Consider the following 26,762-nt stretch of genomic DNA (forward strand, 5'->3'; position numbering starts at 1 on the left):
GAGAGAGAGAGAGAGAGAGAGAGAGCAGCTATAATCCTGTGAGTATAAAACCGGGCGTCAGAACGGTGCAGCCTCAGTGTGAAGGATGATGGGAGATGAAGCGTCGAGCTGCGCTCACATGACAGACGGAGCTTCGTTGGTCCTGAGAAGCAGCAGCCAGCAGGATGACTGCTCCGCTCACACTCTGCTGCCTGCTCCTCTCTGCTCTCACTGTCACTCTAACAGCTGGTAAGTGGACACCACCCACAACAAGCAGCTTCTGTCTGCGCTGGTCCAACGACGGGAAGAGTAGAGCAGAGAAAAGTTTGTGTGAGTGAATGTGTGTGTGTGTGTGTGTGTGTGTGTGTGTGTGTGTGTGTGTTTGCTATACCAGTGTTTTTGCACATTTTAGCCAATTGATTTCAAATCTTTCAAGCACATCTAATGGTTTTCATCAGCAAATGGAGTTTGCTCAGTTGTCATCACCTGACCCAAGTGTGAATGCAAAAAAGAGTCGTAATACATGGTGCACGTTTTATACTGGTCTCGAGACATCAACTGGGAAAACTCCTCCTAGAGAGACCGTGAGATGATGTTCAAAGAAAGAAAAAGCTAAGTGAACCTTGACTGGATTTGACATTAGTTTCCATTCGGGACAAAAATCAACTGGCAGAGACTTCAATCCACCACACTAAACATCATGTGAGGTTTTACGTTTGTCATACTATTTATTATTGTTGTGTGGCAATTCATTGAAGATTTGTCAAAACTGTATTTTACAAACAGTAAATGTGACAGTAAAAGTTAAACAAAGCGGACAAATGCTCCAGGGGCCTCACCTCCAGGGGCCACAGCAGCTGTGTGACAATTACTCTTTCAGTAGTTTGATTATTTGCACATTTGTTCATAGATTTACACGGCTGAAGTATGAAATGAACTTAGGTGGCCCTGCAGTATTACCCGATATCATCTTGGAGGCCACTATGTCAAGATCTTAACATGAAAAACTAGAGTCAAATCCCTTGTATGTGGACACATACTTAGTCAATACAGCGGATTCTGACATTTATAATTTGACTTTGTGCTCATAGCGCTTGCATTCCTAGGTAAAGCTAAATCAAATTAACATAAACTGACTGGGTGAGTAGTAAAGCTGCTGTGTTCTGCTGTGTACTGCACTTGAAGGCAACACATTACATGTGATTTGTAGTATTATCTAGTATCGACCTTTGTTTTTGGTAGTATGGTTGCAGTAAGGCAGGACAGCTGATTGTGGTCCCAGGGCCTTCTAACAGGTTTTAAATGGACATGATGAAATTGATACAAAGCAGTGGCTGTTGGAAGATGAGAAAACATAAGAAACACAGAAAACAATACATCTGCTTCAGAAAAAGTATTCAAGAACACACAATGACATTGCTGTTATATTTAATACAATGAACCCAGCAGTCCAGTCCAACTTATGGCCCTGTTAATGACAGTCACCTAATGTTGGGAGATTTTTCCTCTCAGGGATAAAAAGCCCATTGTCTGACCCATATTGCTCAAGGTAATCTGTACTTTAAAATGATTAAATGTTTGTGGCTATTCAAACCACAAAGTGCATGGATTTTAATCCCAAAGCAGAACTCACAGATTTTCTGTCTATGATCTTGGGAGCTTCTGTCTAGATTTTGGATAATAAATGAAGCTTTGTTCTCAGCACTGAGACAGCATGGAGCCTTTCAATGCTGTTATGTGGAGCAATTATACAGTCAACTGTGTCAGGTTTAAATAATAATAACAACAACCATAATGATACTTTAGTATTTATTGATTACACACACACACGTATACCAGGCCAAGATATAATCCACACCTACTGGCTAAAAAACTCTCCATGAATGCCTGGCCACCGTGGATGGGACCCACCCAGGGTTAAGCTCTGGGTGGACAATCAGGATCACAAAGGACTGCCAGGAGGGAGCAATGCTTTCCAATTACCAGCCAATAACCTCCCTTTGCACAACATTGAAGCTCCTGTCAGGCATCATTGCGGCTAAGATGAGAAGGCACATGGATCAATACATGAGCGGGGCTCAGACAGGAGTTGGTAGTAACACCACAGCAGTCAAACACCAGCTGCTGGTCGACAAAGCCATCACTCGATACTGGTAGATCATACAGACCAACCTGTGCATGCCTGGATTGATTATAAGAAAGCCTTTGACTCGATGCCAAACACATGGATACTGGAATGCTTGGAACTGTGTAACATCAACAAGACACTAAGAGCCTTCATCAAGAACTCAATGGGACTGCCAAAGACGAATCTAGCGACCATCTCAAAGCCAATTGCACAAGTCAAGTGTGGCATTTACCAAGAAGATGCTGTGTCCCCGCTTGTTGTTCTGCATAGACCTGGACCCCCTCAGCCAGATCATCACTCAAGGTCTTTGCACACTGGACAAGATTTCTTTTTCGATTAATTTGCACGTTAATATTATTTTTAGAATCCAGTCAATGCAAGCTTTCACATCAGCAACAGAATTTAGTGTTATTGCACCTTTTATTTTTTCGGACCATAGTAGAGTTTACATCTCTGACCTTTACGTAATGGACCAATCAAAAGGCATGTTGTTGACAACATCACTTTAAAAACATTTAACATAGTGGATCGCGCAATGAATACGGCTGGAACATTTCACAAACAAACGGGACTTTCCTTAAATCAAATTTATAAAAAAGAAAATTATTGGTTCTCCAATTCTCCTATTTTTCAATAATTATGTAAGGCAAGGCAAGGCAACTTTATTTGTATAGCACATGTCCCCAGGTATTTTGTTTTTCCCCTTCTTATTGAATAAAAAGGACCACCAGGTCATCATTACTTGATGTTGAATCCATTGTTTATTACTTGTGATGTGAGTGGCTACGGATACTGGGTCTGAAGTGGAGTAACCCTCAGCCACCTCCTCTACATGGATTACATCAAGCTGTATGAACAAGCTGAATGAGCGTGACATCGACTCACTGATCCATATCACCAGGATATACAGCAATGACAACAAAATGCCATTCGGGCTAGATTAGTGGTCGGATTGTAAGAGAGGCAAGATGTTCACAGCTGAAGGGGTTGAATTACCAGAAGGCAACACAGCAGATGTCCAGGACAGCTACAAAGACCTTGGAGTCCCGCAAATGAATGGAAACCATTAAGGGGCCGCAAGGAACTCAGCCACAGCCAAATACCCACGCAGAAGAAGACAAGTCCTGAAAAGTTACCTGAATGGAAATATCAGTCATATCATGCTTTCAGTCATCAGATACCCAGCTGGAAAAATAACATGGCCAAAGGCAAGAAAACTCCTCACCATGCATGGATGGTTTCACCTCAAGTCCAGCACTCTGAGATTGTACGGCCCCCCAAGCTGAAACAGGGGGGCCGAGGACTATTGAGCATCAGAGCCACTATCCAGGATGAAACAACCAAGATCCAGATGCACAGCATATATACCAACAGATAGAAGAAGTGTGTAATATGGGGAAATCTTACCAGTGGCTAGAAAAGGCTGGTCTGAAGGACAGCAAAGAGGCACTAATCATGGCAGCACAAGAACAGGCGCTGAGCACAAGGTCAATAGAGACTGGGGTCTACCACACCAGACAGGACCCCAGGTGCAAGATGCCCCTGAGACAGTCCTACATATAACAGCAGGGTGTAAGATGCAGGCAGGAATGTTGTACAATGGGCAGCATAACCAAGTGGCTGGCATAGCTTACAGGAACATCTGTGCTGAGTATTATGGGCTGGAAGTCCCGAGGTCACAATGGAAGACACCTCCAAAAGGTGGTTGAGAATGACCAAGCTAAGGTCCGGTGGGACTTCCAGATCCACACTGATAAACTGGGGATGTCTAACCAACTGGATACCGTGGTGGTGGACAACCAACCAAATGTAATCAAGAAACCATACCATAATACAGCTTTGCTGTTGTTGTTGTTGTTGCTGTTACAGGATGGCCACTAGAGAACCATTACTTAAACTGATTAATCCACATTATTTGCTCTAGTTCATTGGCATTTGGGGATGTGTTGTAATTTCTCCTCCATCCCTTTGAATACATAATTATTCTAAATTCTAATTGGATGGCTTTTTAACATCCACATGCTCTCTGAAGAAAAGCGTTGTGTTTCTGAGCTTTTCTGATGAATTTGTATGCAGACAATTAAAAAGCAGCAATTATGTGCTGAAATAATTTCTTGGGAATCCACAGCTGTGTGTAGCTTCCTGGAGCGCCGATCAGCACTGTTGTTCCTCTAGAAAACAACTCTGCCCTCGATACAATTAGGTTCCCATACAACTATACTGCACTCTCAATTACATTCTCAATTACATTAGGCCGTATGTTCCCACAGTTCCCATATTTCTAAGATTCTTCTCAAAATTAAACCCTATGTTCCCACATTTCTAGGCCAATTTAAAAATTAAGTCTTGTGTTCCTACATTTCTCTTCAATTTAAGCCCTATCCTCTCACAAGATTCTTTGGAAGCACTTTATAGATAATGAATGAATGAGTATTTTTAATTTTGATCACAATCACAGTCACAATCTTTACGGAGCCCTGGAGGTGACATGAAGGAAAAAAAAACGAAGGTAAAAAAAAAAAAAAAAACGAAGGTAAAAAAAAAAAAAAACTGAGAAGAGGTATGTACTGGGGACAAACGCGAGATCTCGCGAAAGAAACTCGAGATCTCGCGATAGAAACTCGAGATCTCGAGAAAGAAACTCGAGATCTCGAGTTCTTTTTTTTTTTTATTATTATTATTTATTTATTTTTTCAATAAATCTTTATTGAGTGTCTTTTGGGGTCTGCAGCCTTCGGAGGAGGAGACCCGTTGCCTCCGTAGACCGCGTAGGCTGGGTCCTCCGAAGGCTGCAGACCCCAAAAGACACTCAATAAAGATTTATTGAAAGTTTCTTTCTCGAGATCTCGCGTTTGTCCCCAGTACATACCTCTTCTCAGTTTTTTTTTTTTTTTAACCTTCGTTTTTTTTTTTTTTTTACCTTCGTTTTTTTTTTTTCCTTCATGTCACCTCCAGGGCTCCGTACAATCTCAATCAGTACAAGAAAAAATAAAATAGGCTGATCAAAATGGGTTTCGGCTGAAGCAGAGCTTATAGATGCCGAACTTTTGTTTTCATTTCCTAAATGTCAGACAAAAAAAAACGGAAAAGGATGCATACGGTATATACATGTAATACAATCACATGCTATATGCATATACAGTACATACCTACATACACATACATACATACATACATACATACATACATACATACAGTATATACATACATACTGTATACACACATGCATATGCACCTGCATACATAAACATAAATATGTACGTACATAATGTACCTATGTAACAAAATTTTGTTTTTAAATGGACACTTACTCTCTTTAGTATCCACTGGTAAACTATTCCACAGTTTCACTCCATAGACTGATATGCACTTACTTTTCAATGTGGTATGAAAACCATCTCTATCCCCAAACATTTTTTTTATATTTCCTGGAAGTAAATTCTGCCTTACTTCATACAAAATTTGTACAATTTTGCAGACAACCAGGTCTTTGAACTTCAATGCCCTTGATTTTAGAAACAATGCATTGGTGTGCTCGTAATACCCCACATTATAAACTATTCATATAGCTCGCTTTTGGGCTTATAAGTTCCCAACTACTTATTATGGATGGTTACTATAAAGTGCTTCCGTGCTTTCTCAAAATGTTCCCACATTTCTAAGATTTCGAAGATTTTTCTCTGTGCGCATGTTATTATTGTGACAGTTTGAAAAACCAATTGCACAATTGCTTAAATACTACAACACAGATTTCCACGATATTTGGTGAAGAGCTATAGTGAACAGGACCAACCCCCTGGTCCACAGTGTTTGCTCAAATGGCTGCTATTCATGGAAGCTTGATCCCTGGAAATCGTGGAGGAAAGGTTTTAGTTGTTCGGAACTTCTGTTTCCACCGACATTAAACAAGAGACAAAAAGATTCATTGGCGTTGCTGGCGCCAGAACTGCAGAGCAAAGGTCTACACAAACCTGCTGAATGAAGAGGATGACGATCCAGTTATCAGAGTGATTGGGTTCCATGAGGAGGACCATACTCACTGCCAGGATGAAGGCAAGGTCAGCAGAGCTCAGTTCCGACAAGATGTTGTGGCTCAAGTGAGGCAGGATCCAATGGTGCCAGTGAGACGAGTTTACAATGCAGAATTTGTGCAACATTGTCGGGTAGTCCAAGGAGGAGGCGATAGACCACCATTACCAGTGTTTCAGTCAATCCGTTCACCAATGCAGAGAGCCAGGTCTAAGGCAATGCCAGAGATCCCAGCCACTGTGGATGAAGTGGAGGTCAAAGGCTCATGGGCCCAAACATGGGCCCAAGACCTTTTTTTGCTCCATGCTGACAATGATTGGAGCATACTGGTGTTTGCAACAAATGAGAATCTGACCCTGCTGCAACAATGTAGAACAACTAACATGGATGCCACCTTTAGGAGTTGCCCTCGACCATACAGACAGTGTTTTACCATATTGGGAAACCATCATGGCTTTGTACTGCCTCTTGTTAATGTGCTTATGGAGCAGAGAACCATTGGACACTACAAGCAAGTACTCCAAGCTGTCAAAGTGGCCATCTGCCAAGTAACCCACCACAATTGGTGCCCTCAACTTATCGTCTGCGACTTTGAAAATGCCCTGAAGACAGCACTGGAAACATAGTTCCCTCAAGCCACGGTTGGAGGTTGTTATTTTCATTTCAAACAATCCCTGTAGAGGAAGATCCAAGAGCTTGGATTGGCTGTTCCCTACCACCAAGACCGCACCCTTGCTCGGGTCATCCGCAAACTCATGGCACTAGGTTACCTACCGCTTGCTCTGGTTCAGATTAACTTTAACACACGCTGTAGACGTCTTGTGAGACACTACCCTGCAATGGAAGAGTTCATCACCTACATGAGGAACACATACATCTGCCCTGGATCCACCTTTCCACCAGTTATGTGGAATGTCTTTCAGAGGGACATGGACCAAAGAACGAACAACCATGTCGAATGTGCGTTATTGCAAAATGACCATGTTGAATGTGTGCTGTTGCAAAATGGCTATGTACAAGTCATTTTAATGTTTGGTCTTTCTACAATTGTTTACCACAATCTTACCACCGGATAATGAATGATACAGTGTAAGCTCATTATAGTAAATTGGCTTTGTGTTTTTTTGTTCTTGAAATAGTCTCCTCTCTAAGGACATCACTTGCAGAGTGCCTGTTCCTGGCACATAAAAGGTTGAAAAGCACTAAAGCCTTGTGAGAGAACTGCATAAATAGTGCAGCATTTTTTTTTATTTGCAACATTGCAACAATAATAATAAGCAAAAACGTATTACTATTGTTCAGTCTTCAGCAGGACAGCAGTCACAGCACTTACAGATTGCCTGTCCCTGGCACATAAAAGGTTGAGCAGTACTAGAGGCCTTTCCAGTTTTAAGTGAACCGCACGAATAGTGAGACGTTTTACTTATTTAGATTGTTTGAATGTGTACTGTTCATTAAAGAATTATAGAAAGTTAAATGTGCACTGTGTCTAAATTGCAATAACTGATGGAGGTGAGGTTCATTTCGGTATGAGGGTTCGTCACTCCACAGTAACCCATGTTGGAGTAACGGTGTTGAGCTCAAGATAGTTTGGAAGCTAGCTCTCTCCTTCAAATCGCCAGACGTGGGATTAAGTGGCGAAATCCTCAATTACCAGGGGACAATTGATTTCAAAACACAGGACAAGATGTAAATATGCTTTATGTGCCAAAAACACTCACCAAAAGAGTAGTGCAGTAGACTTGATGACACTGACAGGTTGACACAGAGGAGTTTTCAAATAGGCATCCTCCTTCCTTAACGTTTCCTCCATTAGCCTAGGACGCCTCCAGAGGGCTGGAAAGTGACTCCAAGCATCCCAGGAGCACCCCCCTCTACGCCAACCTGGCTTTCCTGAGGTATTGATGCACTGCAAACTATGGTTTACGTCCAGTTGCTGCACTTCATTCGACTGATCTGACCGGAAGCTAGTCAATATGAGGCCTCTGTGCTACTTAGTTTAGTTTGTTTATTTAGAAGGACAATGTGCATTTACATTAAATGTTTGCAATAAACAAATGAAATGGGTGTACCATGTTTAGCTAAAAGCTACATTCCATCTGTAGTCCATTGCTACTGGATAATAGGTTGGGTGTAATTGGCTACCAAATTGGGAGAAACGGGGATCAAATGTGAAATTTATGAGAAAGGAAATGCGGGAACATAGGGCCTAATTTTGGAAAAAAAATCTTAGAAATCTGGGAACTGTGGGAACATAGTGCCTAATTTTGGAAAGAAATCTTAGAAATCTGGGAACTGTGGGAACATAGTGCCTAATTTTGGAAAGAAATCTTAGAAATCTGGGAACTGTGGGAACATAGGGCCTAATTTTGGAAAAGAAATCTTAGAAATGTGGGAAGTGTTGGAACATAGGGCTGTGGGAACATAGGCACGCTCCTACATTTCCAGGTAAATTATTTTTTCCCCAAACCAAACGGTTGCAGTTTGAAACAGTTGCAGCATGTGGACAATGAACCAGACAAAAGAAAACATGCTACACAACTACTTGGGCAGATGTCATCAAAAACGTCATTGTTTGACTTTAAATGACAAAGGAATTGAAATAAAAATAAAACAAAATCAAAATTTAAAAAATCAAAATGTCATTCACAATTTGTGTTTCGTTTTGATGGAACGAAACTATAAGGAGAACAGGCAAGATATAGTTCGAAGACATAAAACAAACTGTTTGTGTCTAGTGTCATGGCTCTGTGAATGGCAACGTCTGTCTCTCTATTGGTTGGAGAGGTGACCACTTTGAACCTTTGATATTTCAACAATTCATGGTAGGTTGTCTTTGGTCCAAATTTGGTTCAGACCCTTATGTCGCCAGAAGTTTTGGTGATCTATTGACCACCATGAAGTTTACATTTGTGGTTTGGAGTGAAACTTCTTGAAAAGATTTGGTTCTGACATTCATGTTCCCTCAGGATGAACTGTAACTCAAAAATGTAACTTCATGACAATTCCACCAGCCTGAGCTGTAGTTTGTGTACAGCTTCACAGATCCTCTATCAGGCTGCAGACTTCACAAAGAATGGATCAAACCTGCTGAATCACACCATGAGTCATTTATGACCACTGTCTGCCCTTGCTCAAGGTCCAATTGACAAATGATATTGCACTAATTATTATTATTACAGCGTCCACAACATTACACAACTGAGTGCAATGTGCCCTTTTTTATAGAGGGAAGAAATAACTTCTAATTGTTCATATAATAATTAGGACTGTCAAACGATTAAAACCACAGGGTAGCTATGGATTAATCACGATTAATCACCATCCGTAGAAAAAAATGTGATGTTCTCTGTATATTATTGTGGGAATGGAAAGATAGATGACAAGGCATGTACCAGAATTTGAAGCCCAATATCACTCTTTGTTAGACAAGTACTTAATTTGCAGTACTTGCCAAGACCGATATGCATACTAAATAATAATATTCCATTACAGTTCTAACAATAACTTTGAAAACTTTCAACGTTCTGCCTTTCCTGATACAGACACAGAGTATTTGCAGGGATATTAGCAATTAACATTTAGTTACACAGAAGAAAATAAAAGAAAAATAAATATTAAAGATGAAATCTAAGAGGAGCAGCTAGTCACTTAAAGGAGAATAGCGCTGGTCCACCTTAAAGGTCATCCCACCTTAAGTGTTACTGAGCCGAAGCAACCACAGTTGTTGCTAACACTGGGGCTAACTCCCTTCACTTTCATTATCAGCTGGCTGACAACAAGACAGGAACTTAGCTTGTGTCTATTTCTAGCATTTATTCACCAACAAACACACACACACACACACACACACACACACACTACACTCCTACATTCACAGCTGTAACGCCGCCACACGCTCTCTCTCTCCTAGACACTCTCTAGCGTGACGTCCTAACAGCTGTAGTACATCGGTGAAACCCTGGCAGGTTCTATCAGCAGACACACAGCTGACACCTTCCCAGCTAAATGAAGTGATGTGGTGGAGACTCACTAGACTACTGCAGCTGCTGAAAAATGTCTGTTCATCAGGTTATTGTTGCAGCTGGGTGGCTGATTAGGCTCAATGGTTAATGCCACGTTGCTGCAGTGGTGCCGTTGTATTTCAGTAGTTCTATGAGGCTGCGTCTTCATCGATTGTCCATTTTGTTTTTTTTATACTTGAACGTCCCATCCAGAGAGCCAACAGCGGTATTGCATTAAAAAAAAATGCGTTAATTCGACAAATGAATCATCCCGTTTGGAGTTAAAAGGTTTGTTTCTCACAGACATGACGTTGGTCTGAACATCTAACTCAATATGTGTCTGGTCAGCAGAACATTCAGTGATACTGAGAAGATGAAAGGAGTTTCTATCTTGGCCTGAAGGTTGGCAGCTTGTTAGCCAGGTGACAGATGTGGTCGCCTTGAATATGGAACTGACTGAGCTCTGTGATCAAAGACCGGTATTAGCATGAGGTGAACTTCCTATATTTCCCTCTTTTGTTTCGCCTGACGTCCACCGTTCCTAATGCATCAGGTTTTGTCGTCTTTCTGCTGATGTGTGTGGAGTCTTTTATCTGACAGCAGGGCAGAAATGTACAAAGAGGGAGAGAATTGGCTGCATAAGACAGCTTTATCTCCAGCAAAGACAACACAAGGCATGAAAATCAAACACTTCACAGTTCACAGCCCTCTGTAGACTGAGCTGTTCCATTTTTGTCCTTTCCATGTTTGTCACATTAAAGTAGCACAAAGCAGCCAGTCAGTGATACATCTCATTTCACTAACCTTAATCTCATTCCTGAATATGCTTTCTCTCAGTTTAATGACTGCTGACATTATGAATCAGTTATCATGCTGTTTCCCCCCCCCCCCCCCCCTGATTTCAGTGTTATTCTTATATGTGTTAATCTCTTGTGTGTGTGTGTGTGTGTGTGTGTGTGTGTGTGTGTGTGTGTGTGTGTGTGTGTGTGTGTGTGTGTGTGTGTGTGGAGGCCAGACTTTGGCAAATGCTGGCTCTTTGGATGAAAAGCTGTACGGAGGATTAAAAGGAAAACATGGGAATAATAATCTGTAGGCAGGCTGACGTCATGCAGGCCAGGCCGGCGTTGTGGAGGTGAGGCTGACTGATGACAGAGGGCATCAGAGCGCCTCCCAGCAGCGCCGGGCTGCTGCTCTACAAGGTGCCTTTGGTTTTGGTCCTGGTCCATGAAGGCAGCCCACACAAAGACTACATCAGCCCCGGGCTTTGTTTCAGTCCCTTACAATTTTGAAATTCATCTTTTCACAAAATGTCCAAAAGAACACATGGTGTGTGTGTTATATTGTATCTATGTGAGGTTTAATATGTGACACAGCACAGTTGGCTTTGAAATTGCAACAGCTTGAATTTCAACAAAATAAGAATACATTCTTAATGAATAGTATTTGTTATAGTTCATTTCATTTTTGCAGTTTATGTAATAAATTGCAGGATGGAGCTGTTCCAAAGCCAGAACCTTCCCGTGAGGAAGGTGTGGATGTGTTTATTTGTGAAACAATCAGAAATGTATTTTTGATATTTTCTGATTCACGGCTTTCTTCTCCCTCCCTCTCCTCATTTGTACTCGAGCTCGCTCCACCACAGCTGCTCTCTGAACAAAAACGAACAAATGTAAACATAAATATTTGACTACTATGTACACACATAAATATAAGTATATATAAAAGCACAGGACCATGACATTGTAAACACTATGAGGATAGTGCAATGGTGCAAACAGTTGTGGAATAAATATGTAATTATTAATGAAGCAGGTTGCTATGGATACACTATTGATATTAACTGTTCATCACAGTGACAGCCAGTGGGAGGAGACTGCTCCTGTGTCTGGTGGTTGTATATTAAACCGATATACTATACCTTTAAATAGTTTGCTACCACATGAAACTGTTGTACGTTGGTGTATTACAGAGGCAAGAATCTAAATCTCTCACAAGAAGCCAGAACCTTCTCCCCAACACATTGTTGGAGGATCGGCCCCTGGACCGGACTAGGCTTTAGGACAGCAATCATCCTGGGACTGAAAATGTAGGATGGGGGAGGATGGGAATTAGTTTGCATATGGAGAAGAAATAAAGAGATATACAATGGGAAATCAATTTAAATAGAAAATAATACAATGAGAAATAATGAACTATAAAATTAAATGAATACTAAAATAAGGGAGTATATTTATTTATTTCACTGTACATTTCATAATTGAGGCTTTCATTTCTCCATGTTCTTATTTATTGTGAAGACAGATTAGTCCTCGCTACTTGCATTTCATAAGTGAGGTATCTGAAAATCACACGTGCCTGCATCACATGATTTGGTTTTCACATGTGACATGTCCATTACATTTGAAACCCATTTGATATTCAATGTGACCTTTACAGTTTAAAGTTTTCATACAGTTTCTAACAATTTGTATCTGCCAACAAAATGTGAATCTGCAAAACCAAGTGTGTCTATATGTGCAGTAAATGTGAAATCAATGTTTCACATGCTGGTGTCTGAAGAGGATAAACACTTCCACACGTGTCCAATAACAATTCCCTATAATGTGAAATGTTTTTGTGTGTATGTGTGGTTTTGCATTTCACTTATGAAATCACATCTAATACATATATTCTCATATATGAAACATTGTTCTGTGTGTAATCAACATGAGAACATATAGGTCCTAGTTGAAGCTGATATTTGTATTAACCCATTTAATCCCAGCGCTCACAGCACAGCGATCTGTAAATGTGGCGGCTGGTGTAAATACTGGTGCTCCTGGGGATTATTGTTTCTAAGCAGTGTGCAGATGTGTTTTATTAGATTGGCTGAGGTCAGGCTCCGCCTTTAGTCCGCTGCCCAGTACACTTGCAGGGCAGCTGGCCTTAATGGATGGAATCATTAACACGCTCTGCTGCTTAAACAGCACCGACTGGTGCTAAGCTTCTAAGCTAACACACAAAAGCCACAGAGTCGTAAAGAAATTCAGATGCAGCAGATGTGCATTCCTTCCTCATTTAATCCCGTACTCTCCACGGATGGAGTCCATATTAAATATTCAAGTGTCAGGAAAGAAATCTGGAGCGCTTCAACCCAAACGCTGCTGCTGTCATCACAAGACACATATTTTTGTTGTTTTGTTGTTTTTGATCGTTTAATCTGGTTAAACCACACCGATAAATCGAATAGTCAAAAAGTAAGGTCCTAACTCCTATTCCTTGACCTCTGGGGAAAAGGTCACGGAAAGGCGATAGGATAACTCAAAAGGATTTAGGAAAAGTCGGCCGCGGTGCTCAGAGAATCCGACCGTACTTTCACTAGGCTACGTCATTATAACGCGGCCGCTGATGATTGACAGCTGATGATCGGCACGGGTGATTGACGCGTCTGCACTGGAGAAACTACAATAATGAACTACAAAAACGCGTCGTCTACTTCTCCCCATGTTGGTTTTATAAACAGCTGGTTCACTGACCTTCAGGTCCAGCAGCTCCTCCTTCCTGTTTAACTGTTTGCTTTATTTACATTTCTATCAAACATTTGTAACATGATTTAAATAAATAAAAATACCATTCAATTATTATCACTGCCCACATACATTTATCAACACAATTCCAATTACAATATGTCTGCATGAAAGTAATTGTTAAATATGCAAATGCACATCACACATATCGTTTGTTTTCATGAACGGCCGAGGTGTGTGGCACTTTAAATGTGATCTCCTTTCCTTTCGCATAGGAAGGTCCGTTGCATCCGATGCTAAAAGAGCTCTGAAAGGAAGCATTGGAGCTCCTTTCCTTTGCACTTGTTTACTTCCGGGTCACTTCTTCAGTTAGCAAAACAGACTATTCGACTGCAGCCCTCCTCTAATCGGAAGATCAGTGGTTCAATTCCCAGCTCCCCAATTGCCCTGAAGGCTGAGCCGTTGGGATGTGAATGCGTGTGAATGGGTTTTTTGTTCGATCCTGATGGGCAGGTGGCTCCTCTGCTATCAATGTATGGATGTGAATGTGAGTGTGAATGGGTGAGTGTAGACATGTAGTGTAAAGTGCCTTCAGTGCTTCAAAAAGACTAGAAAAGCACTACAGAAATGCGAACCACTGGTTTTGCATTTTTGTGTCCTCTTAAGTAGCTTTAAGGTCGCCAAAGTCATATTATTCTCCACTGTCTGAAAAAGTCATATATATTAATATATATGTTATCTTTTTGTAGCTTGATGTTAACACTCAATTAAATATTCAAACTTTTATTGGTACATCATATCATGGAAATATTCTAAATGTCTTGAGTTTGTTTTTTACACATTTCCCAGAGATTCACTGTGGCAGATTTGGAAACATCATTAACTAGAATTTAAAAAAAGGTGGATTTAAACAGTTTGACCAGAAAGTGTTTGAAACGATAAACCCACGGGTGGATCAGTGAATGAATATTACCAGTCAGGAATATCTGACTTGTGTCCTGTGATGCTCTTGTTTCCTGGGCAGCCTGCTGGTTCTGGACGTTTCCCCCTCATACTGCAGATCTACTTTTTACATTTCTTTCATCTCTCCGTTCTGCAATTTCCATATTTCTCTTTGCTTCTGACCTTCCTCACTTTCACAGTTTGGTTTGTGTTGTGATCTCACCTCGCTTTGAGGTATGTCTCTGTGTTACATATTCAGTATGACATTGTACTATTTTTCCTTCGCTACAAGTCACAGCGTTTCAGCTCTTCGTTTTTCTGTCAGTGATGCCGTGCCTGTATAAAGCAGTTCACTCATTTTTTCCTACCATTTCTATTTGAATAATCCTAAAATCCTCCTCAATTCTTCTTCTAAATGAATGAATGATACCATTAATATTTGATGAACAACATAACAGGCTGGTCACAATAACAATAATGCTCTTCTATGGTGATATTATAAGCAGTGTTAAATGTTCGATCTACGATGTTCTGTCAGTAAAAGCAGTGTTCCCAGCCTGGCTCTGACCCTACTTTTTTGTAGTAAATGCATAGTGATAATTAGGGATGGCTTTTGTGTATCTCATGCCGCTTATGCCTTTGGAGCTCATAAGTTGATGATATGACCGTCTCAATTTTTCTTAGTAGAAAGGTTTCCGAGGATGAAGAAGTCCAAAACCAGATGCAGGGTACTAGGCGCCGGGGTGTGTCCTTCTGAAGGCCCCGAAATGCTGATAACTGGCCTTATTATAACCAAAAATAGCAGAAGGAGAAGCTTTACTGGATCCAGGTAGATTGGTTGGAATTTGGCTAAATGTAGCCAAAAGGCTAGGTGAACCAGTGATACTCTACATAAATACAGCCAAGAGTTCATAGTTACATTGTGATCCTTTATATTTGTCTTTAAACATGTTTTTTTTTTCTTAATTTGTCCTGCTTGGTTTGAGTTTTGTATCTCTGAATAGACTAATGAAGGCCTGAACATTTTAGTTTATCCTCCAGGTTGCTTTGCTCCATACAGATACAGCAGTGAAGTGAAGGTTACATTTGTTGTGCAATGACAACTCATCTGCTCAACCAATCACAATGACAATTCCCACCAGCCTCAAAATACTTTGCCTTTCACAGTGGATTGCTTTGTAAATGCAAAAACAAATACAGCACGTCTGACATCACCGTTCACTACCATGTCTCTCTCTTTGGCAGGTTATTTAACCGTTTCCATTGAGCCTCTTCCTCCTGTTGTGATTGGAGACACAGTCACACTCAAGTGCAACTTCCAAACGGATGGCAACCTCCGGGAGATTGTGTGGTTTCGGGTGAGCACGCAGGTGAACGTAATGCAATAACAGCATAAATGTATATTTTGCCTCCTCCCCCTCTTAGAGTTCAGGATCTCAAACATAATGTTGTCTTCAACTGTCAAACTAGAAGTACATCCACATAGATTCAAAGATTAAAATTAAATCATATTTAATCTAAATGATTCATGATAAGCGTGATGGACTTCATAGTGGCCATAACCCCAACATGGTGAGGGCGCCTTACAAAGGACTGGGATTATTGATTTGTTTTGAAAATGAGTGAATGAAGTAAAATGGTTTTTGGATTGTTTCCAGCACAAGCTATTTGAAGACTAGCTCAGTTTCAGACAGACCAAAATATTCATGAATTAATCCAATCAATAATCTGCATGGGTCACAAACAGGGAATGTGTCATGGTGGGAGTCCACACAAGGTGCACTTCAAACCAAACAATTGATTAAACCCTAAAGAGAACAATGGAGTTTGCAGATCAGGATGTGTGTCCAGTGTCTGTGATGATGATGGTGCAAAACCAAACAACTATGCAACGTGGATGTCTGCTGTAAGAGAGGCACACAGGGAGCATGGACCAGTCTCTTTAGCTGGGAAGGCCCAGGTGAGTTTAATCAAGCGGACGACCCTCCCTCGTCAGCCAACTGGCAGCTGATTGGCCAGGACAGTGTCCAAGACAGGGGGAGGGGTCTTGGACACTGGCGTCACATGTTAAAGCTGCAGCCTCAACCATGGAGGGATACATGGCTCATTCAGCCTTGCTGCCTCACTGGCTGTAGTCCATCCATCCATCCATTTTCTACCGCTTATCCTGTATTCAGGGTCGCGGGGGGCTGGAGCCGATCCCTGCTGACATTGGGCGAAGGCAGGGTTCACCCTGGACAGGTAACCAGTCTATCACAGGGCCGACATGTAGAGACAGACAGGTAACCAGTCTATCACAGGGCTGACATGTAGAGACAGACAGGTAACCAGTCTATCACAGGGCTGACATGTAGAGACAGACAGGTAACCAGTCTATCACAGGGCCAACATGTAGAGACAGACAACCATTCACACTCACATTCACACCTACGGGTAATTTAGAGTCATCAGTCCTGCATGTCTTTGGACTGTGGGAGGAAGCCGGAGAACCCGGAGAGAACCCACGCTTACACGGGGAGAACATGCAAACTCCACACAGAAGGAACCCGGGCCAACCCGGGGATCGAACCCAGGACCCTCTTCCTGTGAGGCGAGAGTGCTACCCACTACACCACCATGCAGCCAAAGGCTATAGTGCCACAATATAATGCCCTAAATGCATTTCCCCATAACCTTGCATTATAAATCAGATGTCTGAAAAGTGTTCACACAACATCCACAACTGCATAAATGGTCAATTACTACACTTTTTTATCATTACTTTTTTTTTACTATAAAACATGAAGGTTGACTATTGGTAAAAGTGGTATATATTTGGTTTGCAGTCTGATATGCAGTTTTCATGATAGGTCTAAACAGAGGATGACTAAACACAACATACAGTTTAGGCTGATGGATAAATCATTCGTTTTTTTTTAGGTTTTTCATCATAAGCTGAAGTTTAGTCAAGTCAAGTTTATTGTGGATTGTACATAATCGACCAACAACTCGGCTAATGAATAAATCAAGTATTAAACATCCATCCATGATCTGTATCCGCTTATCCTACCCAGTGTCTCTGACATTAGGCAAGTACAATCTGGACCAGCATGGTCTCTTAAAAATAATATTCCCACACAACTACACTGCATTGTGATTGCCGTTTCAAGGAAAACATATTTTGTTGTGGTTTATGTTTGCTCTTGACGTATCACAAATCAGTTTCAAACGAGCCCATAGGAGTACACAGGGAGGTCTGGGTGGGGGAGGAGCCAAAAAACTCAGGACTGTGACTGTTTACTCAGGAAAATATGAATGTAATTTTGTAGGAGGTAGGGTTTTCTGGACAGGTCTCCGGTCTTTGATACGGATGACACACAGACAGACACACCTACGGATTATTTGGGGTCTCAAACAACATCAACCAGCATGTCTTTGGACTGTCGGAGGAAATCGGAGCAACCACAGAAAACCCACACATGGACATGTAAACTCTGTTAAGTCATATCTACATGCTCACAGCTACACTCAGAGATGTTAATGCACCTTTGCCACTCAGGTGATTGACGGTGGCAGTGCCAAGCAGAAGATTTTCACCTACGATGCCATGTATAACACCAGCTACTCCCACATGGAGGACAACCGCAGACGAGAGGACCTGGTCTACCAGTCTACTGTGCGGTGAGACAGGCCACTACTACTGGACAATAACCATATCCTTTGAAAGACAGGAAGGTGTGTGCGTGTGTGTGTGTGTGTGTGTGTGTGTGTGTGTGTGTGTGTGTGTGCTTTCAGGAGAGTTAAGATTACAGCAAACCCAGGTGGATTATTCCAAGATCTGGAGTCTGAAGACGATGTTAAAAGTGAAACACCTTCTGTGATACCTGTACAGGCTTCCTGAGGTCCAGATGGAGGACGACGGCCTGTATGAGTGCCATGTGGGCATCTATGACCGGAGCTCCACAGGCAAAGTGATTCTAGCCTCTGGCACCATCACCCTCACTGTCATAGGTATGTGTCCATTTCTGAGGGAAGGCTCATGAATGTCAGAGGATTCATCCAGTGGGCCAAACATTGTACTACATTTTAAGGACAATCTATTCAGTAGTTGTTGAGATATTTCTGTGTGGAGCAAAGTCGTGGACTGACGTTTCTATCTATGGAGCATCCTTATAGGTTAAAAATACACTGTTGGTACCTTGATGGTTGAATCTGTTCATGGACAGAAATGGGAGACTTCTTGAGGATTGCTGTCACAGGAGACGTATCACAGACACTTCTGGAAACATTTACATTATTTGCCAGTGTTTAACAAACAATATACAACACATTAATCAGTGAGCTTCAGAGGTTATGGTTGACGTATTATTTTCTCTTTTGACAGAACCAGACTTGCGGTTGCCCCCTACTTCCAGTCTTTATGCTAAACTAGGCTTATTACACCCTAACTTTGCCTCTGAAATAAACACATTGACATCAGGTTAGATCCATCTGAACATCGGACTCTTCATAAGAAAGCAAATGTACTGAAATTAGAAGTGAATTGATTTGAAATGTTCACACATCATGACTCACCACTGATAAATACCTGAAACTTCTATTGAATATTTATTTTCTTTCAATTAATCAAAACCACTTCCATGTTTGATGTTCGTCTGTATTTTCTCTGCAGTACCTCCCAGGTCTATCTCTGTGGTGGCGGCCAACAGCCCGGCTCCTTTCAGCCGCTACCAGGCTCAGAACTTCACTCTGGTTTGCATCGTTACAGGAGCAAAACCAGCTCCCATGGTGAGATGGAGCCTTTTTACTCTTCATCTCCCTTCAAAGACTCCATAATCAAATCCATCCAATCATTACTAATAATTTGAAAACAACTGTAAAGTTGAGAACAGGATACTGGTACGTTCACTGTGAATGTGAAACTGAGGGACTGAGGGATTAAAATGTTTAATGCTCACAGACAAAACACTCTGTACACTCCGTGACCTCTTAGGAAAATGTATTGGGGATTGGTCTCAGTGGATTAGAGGACAGCAGCATATGTGATAAAATAAAAGTCCATTGGGGTTGTTTAGCATGTCCTGAGTGAGATGAAAATGAGCAACGCCATATGCAAACATAATCTTGATAGAACACCACTTTATGTAATTATCTATTTTTATCTACAGAACTGGACTGCATGTTCAACAGCTCTCTTTGTTTAACCGAGTCACATCTGCGTTATTAAACAATTAGGCCGGACACCTCTCTGGTCACATCACACAACCATGTAGTAAACAAGACAACTCACAGACACAAAGACATAAAACAATACAGTATGTCAGGCAAAAGAACATTTTATTGATTTTTAATGTGGATTATTTTAATTTCTCCGCCTGGATTATATTAAATCACAACATTAAATGACCGTTGCGATCCAGATGCTATGTAAAACAGATGATATCTACAGATAATGTAATGAAAAAGGTCAGTCTGCTCTCCTCATCCCATTTTCAACTCAACCCTGCTCAGTCAGCCACTCCCACCTCATCAGCCCAACTCTCTCACCTGTTCACACAGCAGCAGCTCATCTAATCAACACAGTATATAAGCTGCCCCTGTTCACTCACTCGGTGTCAGATTGTCCTCACGTCCATGCCTGACCTTCCAGCTCTCATTTACGGATTGATCTCCCGGCTTCGACTCTGCTTTGTCCCGACCATCCCTCCTCGTCACCTCAGCCTTCTGTTCCCGACCAAGATTCCTGCCTGTGTGTTCCCTGCTTTCTGTTTGCCAGCTTACTCAGCTGCCTGGCGTTTTTCAGTGCCATCTGTTCACCGTTAGAGACTTTAGTAGACTTTCTCTGGGTGGATTCCTCTGTCATCATTGCAGTCTCCAGTTTTCTCCAGTTTCCTGAACTGTTTTCTCCCCGTGTGTTATTCCATGCTGCCATTGACTTCCGCATCAGAGACCGTAGCCATCTTCATCTGAGGAGTTTTGCTGAACTGCTTTTGCAGCCAACACGAACTTGTATATCAGAAAATGTATATAACTGCACTCCATGAACACCTGGCAGCATGAATGAACCAGCTGCTGATAGAGAGTGGTTAACCCAAGGTCAGACAGCCACACATGGATCAATACATGAGCGGGGCCCAGAAAGAGTTGGTAGTAACACCAGAGGAGCCAAACATCAGCTGCTGGTGGACAAAGTAGTCACTCTAGACTATTAGACGAGACAGGCCAACCAGTGCACACCTGGATGGATTATAAGAAAGCCTTTGACTCGATGCCAAACACACGGATACTGGAATGCTTGGAACTGTAACATCAACAAGACACTAAGAGCCTTCATCAGTGGGACTGAAGACGACACCAACTCAAAGCCAATTGCACACGATACCATCAACTGTGGCATTTACCAAGGAGTTGCTCTGTCCCCCCCTGCTGTTCTGCATAGTCCTGGACCCCCTCAACCCGATCATCACTAAGAGTGGCTACAGATACCAGTTCCAAAGTGGTGTAGCCATCAGCCACCTTCTCTACATGGATGACGTTAAACTGTATGCTAGGAATGAAGTATTGATTCACTGATCCACATCACCAGGATCTACAGCATTACATCCAGATGTCATTCTAGACACAAGTGTGGTCGAATGGTATCCAAGAGTGTCAAGCTGATTAAAACTGAAGGGGTTGAATTACCAGAAGGCAACATAGCAGATGTCCAGGACAGCTAACCCGCAAACAAATGGAAACCATGAAGAGGCCACAACAAAGTCAATCACAGCCAAATACCTACACAGAGTAAGGAAAAGCTGAATGGTAAGGACAGGATCAGAGTCAACACATATGCACTGCCAGTCATCAGGTACCCTGCTGGTTTAATATGGCTAAAGTAAGAGATAGAGGCCAATGATATCAAGACAAGAAAACTCCTCACTCCTCAGCACTCTCAGATTGTACACTAAGGGAAAGGAGGGAGGCTGAAAAGATAGCCCTATATATATATTCAACCTTCAACCAGCGCTATTTTGTGACAAAACATTGGACTTGTCCTCCAATTATGTAATTTTGAGTGTCTGTGATCCTGCTGAGCTCACCTGCCTTCATCCTGGCCTTTCAGGTGTACTTCAAGCGTGATGGTGAGCTTATCGATGTGGTGCCAAATGCCCAGTCTTTCTCTTCAGTGGAAGACCAAACCAAAGGACCAGGTCTAGAAAAGAGCAGGGATGGGAGCCGAGATGGGAGCCGATATGAGAGCCGCGATAGGAGTCGGGATGGGAGACGGGCGGGGTTCCGGAGCACTCAGGCTCTAACAAGTCGAGACCTTGATGACACCAAACTCCAGAAGTCCCTGTCTCTTTTGGAACAAGACGGGAAGCTGGCTCGGTTGGGCCAAGATGGCCCCGGTGCCCCTGAAAAGGGCCGAGAGCAAGGGTCCGAGTCGTACCTTGAGACGACCACCGAGGTGATCCCTGAGACGGTGGTGAGCCGGGAGTTTCCCCGCTGGGTCCAGAGCAGCGATCCGCTCTACTACTTCCAGCACCGACAGCAGGCGGCAGGTGACGGCACCATGGAGGTGAGAGCCATGCTGACCTGGAGCCTCAACCCCCAGCTGGATAATGAAGCTCTGTTTAGCTGTGAGGTCAACCACCCGGCTCTGTCCATGCCCATGCAGGCTGAGGTCACGCTGGGTGAGTCATGCACCGACACACTCGCTGAGCTGACATTAACACAGAATTCTCTGCGGATCATGTGGTTATCAGGTCAGCTTTTAATGCAGAAAAGACCCTTTGATATCAAACACACTCCTGGTTTAGTGCAGAGAAAACATGGACAAACGCATCATTTAGTGATATTATATTTAGTGAGTCCAGCATTGACAAAAGCCCTCACCTTCTCCTTGGCTTAATATATTACCAATAACTGCCAGCCATTGATGGAATCATTAGTAACTCATTCCAGTAAGTGTAGTCTACTTTCATGCAGTTGTGGTGACAATTTCCCATCATGTCTGCTGAGATAGTTCAAAGTGATTTTAAATCCGTAAGACTCAACTCCCTGATAAATTAGGTTTACTCCAGGGATGTGGTCCAAAGTAGTCTCAGTTCTTGTGATTGGAGCCGTGATGGAAAGTAGGGCTGGACAGATCGATCCTGTGGGCCTCAGAGGACCATCTAGTGGTCCAAAGAGTTCCTGACAAATATATATTTGCATATGTCTGTATCTCAATAATTAAAATAAAAACACAGTAATTCAAACAAAATATTATATTTGAATATTACCAGACCAATCACAACGCATCATCAGCTTGTTTTGCTCTATTTATTTGGAAATTTTTTTATTAGAAATGGATCTTACAAAAGGTTGAGAACCACTGCTTTGGTGTCAGTAAGTATTTACAGAATATACTGTAAATACTGAAGTCAGAGTACTCCCGGGAGCCTTGACACAGTTCACAAGAGTTTCAAGAGAGCTAATGAGATGTATAATGAGAACTGTTGAGATTTCAACTTCAACACAACCACATTTTGTGGAGGACAAACTCAGGCTCCGGTGAATTAACAGGGGAAAGCCACTGAATCTGTTAATTCATGAGAACAATGAACAGAAAGTGGGTCATCCTGAAGCTTCACACTGTTTCAGTTCAACTGGTTTATACCACAGTTAGATGGAAAGGAGGTGGACACGTTCTCCGAGTAGGTGGATATATGAGAGCATCCGCATTTAGGTAATATGTACTATGTCATAATAGTAATGTTTCCTATTATTCAGACATATAGAAGTGTTACTGTACAACGGGAGTACAATGTGCTGTTTTACTTTCAGCTGCTCCTAAAGGACCCAAGCTGTCCATGAGCCCCAGTAAAGCCAAGGTGGGAGACACAGTGCGGATCACAGTCCAGGGCTTCCAGCTGGGACCTTCTGCAGTGAGTTTCCAACACAGTGGATCTTTGAGCATGGAGCACTTGTGAATTCCTAAAAGGCACCAAAGGGTATAGGGAACAGGCAGTTTAAAAGACACACTTTTGAAAAGTTTTTAAAAGTGTACCTTAAAGGAAAAGTTCGGAATTTTGGACATAGGACCTCATTTCCAACTTACCCGAGGTGATATAGGTCGGTGGAGACCGTTTTCAGCACAATTGGTCCAGTCCTTATAGTTGCACAAGTCACTGTTGCTAAACTGGTGTTGAGCTAGCGCACGTCAACGGTAACATCCAGCCTGTCTCTAAAAACAGCTTTAACTGCTCCGCAGAACACCCGAGACAAATGTATTATAACATCGGACTATCGATGTACATGTCAGTGTTGGTAGAATAATTTTAAAAATGTTTATAACGCTGCTACGAGTACTAGCTGTCACGACTGTAGGGCGCTTAGGTTTCGTTTTTACGCACTACTACTAACACGCAAAGTAAAATTCCGCTGCTGCTGAGAAACTAGTCCCTCAAAATGTTTTATCATTGAAAATGCAAGGTTGGTTTAATTTCTAAAATTATTCTACCAACACTGACATGTACATCGATAGTCCGACGTTATAATACATTTGTCTCGGGTGTTCTGCGGAGCAGTTAAAGCTGTTTTTAGTGACAGGCTGGATGTTACCGTTGACGTGCGCTAGCTCAACACCAGTTTAGCAACAGTGACTTGTGCAACTATAAGGACTGGACCAATTGTGCTGAAAACGGTCTCCACCGACCTATATCACCTCGGGTAAGTTGGAAATGAGGTCCTATGTCCAAAATTCTGAACTTTTCCTTTAAGGTTGAGTAGGTGATTCTATTCAGAAACACTTTCTGTTATATTACTTGAAACCTCGTAACATACCGATCAAAACAGTATGGCCGGAGAAAATAATTGGGCGGCCTGCTTGTCTATCAATGCTTACTTCCTGACTGCATGCTCTCTGCTGATCTCAAGCACTCGTTTGGTGTTCTGGGGGAGCAACTTTGAAAATGTCATTACATGTATCCTGTCAACCAATAGGCATCTTCAGTTCTGACTGACAGTGACAGTATGGGAAAGGGTTTGGATGAATGTCTCTCCTTGAACCTTGAGATTGATACATTCACATTACAAGTTGAAGAGATTTGATTTCACACAGACTGATTTCAGACTTGTTTTGTATTTCCTTCTAAATAAAGCAGAGTGGAGCATCAGCAGGGAGTCTACCCAAAGACAATTTATATGGATTAACATTGTTATGATAATTAAGGTATTCCACAACACATTTGATTGAAATGGGAAGCCCATCTTTAATGTGCCAGAAAAACAGTATTTCTCAGTGACATACAAGAGTCACAATACGGCAGTAGGTGCCACTGACTGAATTTGCTAATTTGCTTTTGGAAGTTGCTAGAAATGTTAGGAAATCAAGGGATTCTGTCCACTAGAATACTGCTTTTAATTTGTAATTGATACAGGAAAAGACAGAGGTTGAGGTAGAGATAGAGGGGGTGTAGATAGAGAGTATAGATAAATAGGGTATAGAGAGGGTACAAATAGAGAAGGTATAGATGTAGAGTGTATAAATAGAGATGCTATAGATGTATAGGATAAAAATAGAAAGAGTGCAGATAGAGAGGGCATAGAGAGAGTGTAGTTAGAGAGAGCATAAATAGAAGGGGTTTAGATACAAAGGATATACATAAAGATGGTATAGAGAGGGTACAGATAGAAGGTATAGATATAAAGGGTATGGAGAGGGCATACATAGAGAGGGTATAAATAGAGATGTGTAGAGAGGGTATAGATATAGAGAGTTTAAATAGAGAGGGTATACTTATAGAGGGTATAAATAGAGAGGGTGTAGATGGAGAGGGTAGAGATATTAGGGTGGGGATATAGAGAGTCTAGATACAGAGGGTATCGAGGGTACAAATTGAGAAGGTATAGATATAAAGGGTATGGAGAGGGCATACATAGAGAGGGTATAAATAGAGATGTGTAGAGAGGGTATAGATAGAGAGGGTATAGATATAGAGAGTATAAACAAAGAGGGTATAGATACAGAGGGTATAGATATAGAGGGTATAAATATAGAAAGTATAAACAGAGAGGGTAAAGATACAGAGGGTATAGATATAGAGGGTATAAATATAGAGAGTATAAACAGAGAGGGTATAGATATAGAGGTTATAGAGTATAAATAGAGAGGGTATAGATATATAGAGTATAGATATAGAGGTTATAAATATAGAGAGTATAAATAGAGAGGGTATAGATATAGAGAGTATAAACAGAGAGGGTATAGATACAGAGGGTATAGAAATAGAGTATAAATAGAGAAGGTATAGATACAGAGGGTGTAGATATAGAGGGTATAATATAGAGAGTATAAACAGAGAGGGTATAGATACAGAGGGTATAGATATAGAGGGTATAAATAGATAGGGTATAGATACAGAGGGTATAAATAGAGAGGGTATAGATACAGAGAGTATAGATATAGAGGGTATAATATAGAGCATAAACAGAGAGGGTATAGATACAGAGGGTATAGATATAGAGAGGAAATAGATTCAGAGGGTGACAAAGACACCATTGTAACAGTAAATCATTAGCTTTAGTGGGTAGAATGTTCAGTTATTCATTAGTTTTTCAGAAGGGTGTGCCACAGTAGTTAAGTGTTCATTACAAAAAGCTTCTGATATGAAACTAATCATTTCTCTCGACATATGATTGCTCTTGTGCAATGTTACAGACTAGACATGGCTCTGGAGATCAGGTTTTCACCTTGTTCACTCAGCTCATTGTATGACTTGACCCTGCAACACTCTGCTCACACACTGTGTGTGTGTGTACACATCCACAGAGCGAGGTCTTCCCTGAACCTATATACACCTGGACCAAGGTGGGTGGGCATCTGCTCGATGGCAGAGAGGAGCATGACGGAAGGGAACTTGTCCTGGAGAGAGTTCCTGCTGAGCTCAATGGCTCCATGTTCCGCTGCACGGCCCAGAATCCTCTGGGCTCCACCGACACCCACACCCGTCTCATCGTGTTTGGTGAGGGCAAGTGTTCCAATCATTTATCATTTATTGGTGAGCTCATAGTACATGTTATATCATTTGGTGTTTCAACAGACAACCCAAGTCTGAAGAAAGGAAGAGAACATTTGATTGGTAAGTGATTCTAACCTATAACGTCCTGGCACTGATACTCTCATGTGGAAGCATCGCATTAATGTAATAAACACAGTGTGTCTGAGCA

The 26,762-nt window shown here is 41.8% G+C and overlaps 1 protein-coding gene across 4 annotated transcripts in view; it reads left to right on the forward strand.

The window, feature by feature from the left end:
* Positions 1 to 94: 94 nt before the first annotated feature.
* Positions 95 to 26,762, forward strand: part of LOC311016669 (immunoglobulin superfamily member 21-like) — a 28,471-nt gene continuing 1,803 nt past the window's right edge. The window contains exons 1-9 of one of the 4 annotated variants that reach the window (XM_084014531.1): positions 95 to 228; positions 15,834 to 15,958; positions 18,127 to 18,248; positions 18,460 to 18,578; positions 19,240 to 19,355; positions 21,673 to 22,243; positions 23,379 to 23,479; positions 26,365 to 26,557; positions 26,636 to 26,674. In XM_084014531.1, the coding sequence (XP_083870657.1) occupies positions 165 to 228; positions 15,834 to 15,958; positions 18,127 to 18,248; positions 18,460 to 18,578; positions 19,240 to 19,355; positions 21,673 to 22,243; positions 23,379 to 23,479; positions 26,365 to 26,557; positions 26,636 to 26,674 (1,450 nt within the window). In that variant the 5' untranslated portion in view covers positions 95 to 164. Of the gene's footprint in view, positions 229 to 15,833; positions 15,959 to 18,126; positions 18,249 to 18,459; positions 18,579 to 19,239; positions 19,356 to 21,672; positions 22,244 to 23,378; positions 23,480 to 26,364; positions 26,675 to 26,762 lie in introns of all 4 variants that reach the window. The other 3 variants (XM_084014532.1, XM_084014529.1, XM_084014530.1) reach the window with 3 other exon arrangements.

The sequence above is a fragment of the Eutrigla gurnardus genome (genome assembly GCF_963514095.1).
Source record: "Eutrigla gurnardus genome assembly, chromosome: 8".
In the NCBI taxonomy this organism is placed as follows: domain Eukaryota; kingdom Metazoa; phylum Chordata; class Actinopteri; order Perciformes; family Triglidae; genus Eutrigla; species Eutrigla gurnardus.